This window comes from Etheostoma cragini, chromosome 18 (genome assembly GCF_013103735.1).
Source record: "Etheostoma cragini isolate CJK2018 chromosome 18, CSU_Ecrag_1.0, whole genome shotgun sequence".
Taxonomy (NCBI): Eukaryota; Metazoa; Chordata; class Actinopteri; order Perciformes; family Percidae; genus Etheostoma; species Etheostoma cragini.
Window position 1 is genome coordinate 1,866,889 of NC_048424.1, and position 2,254 is coordinate 1,869,142.

At 39.0% G+C, this 2,254-nt stretch overlaps 1 protein-coding gene across 1 annotated transcript in view; it reads right to left on the reverse strand.

The window, feature by feature from the left end:
* Positions 1–814: 814 nt before the first annotated feature.
* The window catches only part of LOC117961829, a 1,567-nt gene continuing 127 nt past the window's right edge, over positions 815–2,254 (reverse strand). Inside the window, exons 2-3 of the mRNA XM_034900765.1 lie at positions 1,959–2,252; positions 815–1,190 (exon numbers count right to left, since the gene is read on the reverse strand). Of these exons, the coding sequence (XP_034756656.1) occupies positions 847–1,190; positions 1,959–2,252 (638 nt within the window). The 3' untranslated portion in view covers positions 815–846. The remainder of the gene's footprint in view (positions 1,191–1,958; positions 2,253–2,254) is intronic.

The window sequence follows — 2,254 nt, forward strand, 5'->3', positions numbered from 1 at the left end:
AGTTTCAGTAAATATGACAGAAAGATAGTTTTCTAAGTCTTAACCTACTGCACCTTTAAAAAAAGAAGAGCTGGAGTGCCCAGACATAAAACTCACCATGTCTTCATACGTCGGTGTTTTGTTCCCTGAAGAGACAAAAGAGAGTTGGCTTTAGGATCCACAATAGAAATCCGTGTTTATTGAACAATCTCGCTCATAACTGTTTCATCTGGGACTGTTCTCACCTTTAGCTTTCTTCCATCTGATGACAGCCACAGTGATTATTAGGAGAGCTGCAACAGCCACAAAGACAACGAGGAGCCACCACCACCAACCTGGAAAGAGAATAAAAACATAAAAAACCTTTTGGCTTCATCTTGTCTTCTCTAACTAAGAGGACGGCGTCTTATTTGTTAGTTTGTGTTGCAAAACACAAAGAGAGAGAGAGAAAGATATTGCAATGTTACACAGTTATAATTTAGTAGATTCAGACTTATTTTATGTACATTTTTGTTGTTATTTGACACTTCCTTTGGCAATGTTAACATGTTTCTTATGCCAATAAAACCCCTTTGAATGGGATAACAATGACACTAGTTTTGTTTCTAGCAGTGACTGCAGATACTGCTGTGTTGGTACCTGCTTTAAGTCTGCTCTCACCTGTTGTTGTTGGTTCTGGTGTTATTATGGTGACGGTAGTTGTTTGTTTTATTGTTGTTGTTGTGGTGGTTGATTTTGTTGTTGTTGTTGTTGTTGTTGTTGTTGTGGCGGCCGTAGTTGTGGGTTTTGTGTCCCCACCTGAACAGATGAACACAATTTAACAAAATGCTGTGATGTAATATTAAAACTTCAACTCCATAAAACAATCTAATATTTTAAGTATTTATTCTCATCAGTTGGAAGTGACTTTAAACAGCTCAGCATGTTCTCAGCTGGTTTCTCACCTGAGGACTGAGGGCTGAAGGGAAACTCCTGCACTTTGTCTCCTTCAGTCACTTCACACCTAAAGATCTGATACCTTGATGTGTAACTAAAATGAGAAGCAGGAACGGTGACAGAGGAGGAGCAGGGAGACTGGGATGTCCTCAAATCTTTATGATCTTTATCCACATCATGACTCTTAAACAGCCACTTCACTGTGTGTCTACATGGTTCATATGTGGACACAGAGCAGTGTAACGTCACCTCATCACTGTCCTGATGTTCAGTCACTGGTGAAGATGGAGATATCGGGAGAGAAAGACAACAAGAGTAAAATTAACTTCATCACTGTGATCATAATTATTGAAATGTTACAGTATATTGTTCAAATAAGACCATTTGAAACCTTTATGATGAAAATACTCACTGGAAACAGACAGATCAACCACAGTATCTGAACCTTGTTGATGTCCTGATGGGTAGAACTGTCTGCAGGTGTAACGACCAGCATCCTCCTCTGTGACCTTCTTTATAACCAGAGAACAGTTCTCTGTAACACTCAGTCTGTCTGGTTTAGCTTTAGGAATATTATCTTTAATCTTCCCGAGGTTAACCAGCTCCAATGAGTATCCTGAATAAATAAAGATCCAGGTAGTACTGTCACACGCTCTCTGACTGTCTGTCACATGTTCACAAGGCAAAGTGACGTCATCTCCAGCTCTGACAGAGGAGGAGAGATGATATCCAGCTGCTACTGTTAAGAAGATGAGAGAAAATAAATGTCAGTTGGGCTCATTGTCCTTGGTTTCCAATAAAAAAAAACAGAGTAAAATGAGTAAATGCCTCAATAAAGAATGATGTCATCTAAAACTTAAAATACAACAACTAATTAAACATGTTCGTTACATCAGGATGAAGTGATGTTAAACAGCTCATCTTAGGAAAGTTAAGAGAATAAAGAGAAAAATCATCTTCATCACTGTAATCCTAATTATTGTACTGTTTTATGATATTATTCTTACAAGACAAGTTAAAAACTTTATGATGTAAATACTCACTGGTAACAACAGACAGATCAACCACAGCATCTGGACCTTGTTGATGTCCTGATGGGTAGAACTGTCTGCAGGTGTAACGACCAGCATCCTCCTCTGTGACCTTCTTTATAACCAGAGAACAGTTCTCTGTAACACTCAGTCTGTCTGGTTTAGCTTTAGGAATATTATCTTTAATCTCCCCGAGGTTAACCAGCTCCACTGAGTATCCTGAATAAATAAAGATCCAGGTAGTACTGTCACACGCTCTCTGACCGTCTGTCACATGTTCACAAGGCAAAGTGACGTCATCTCCAGCT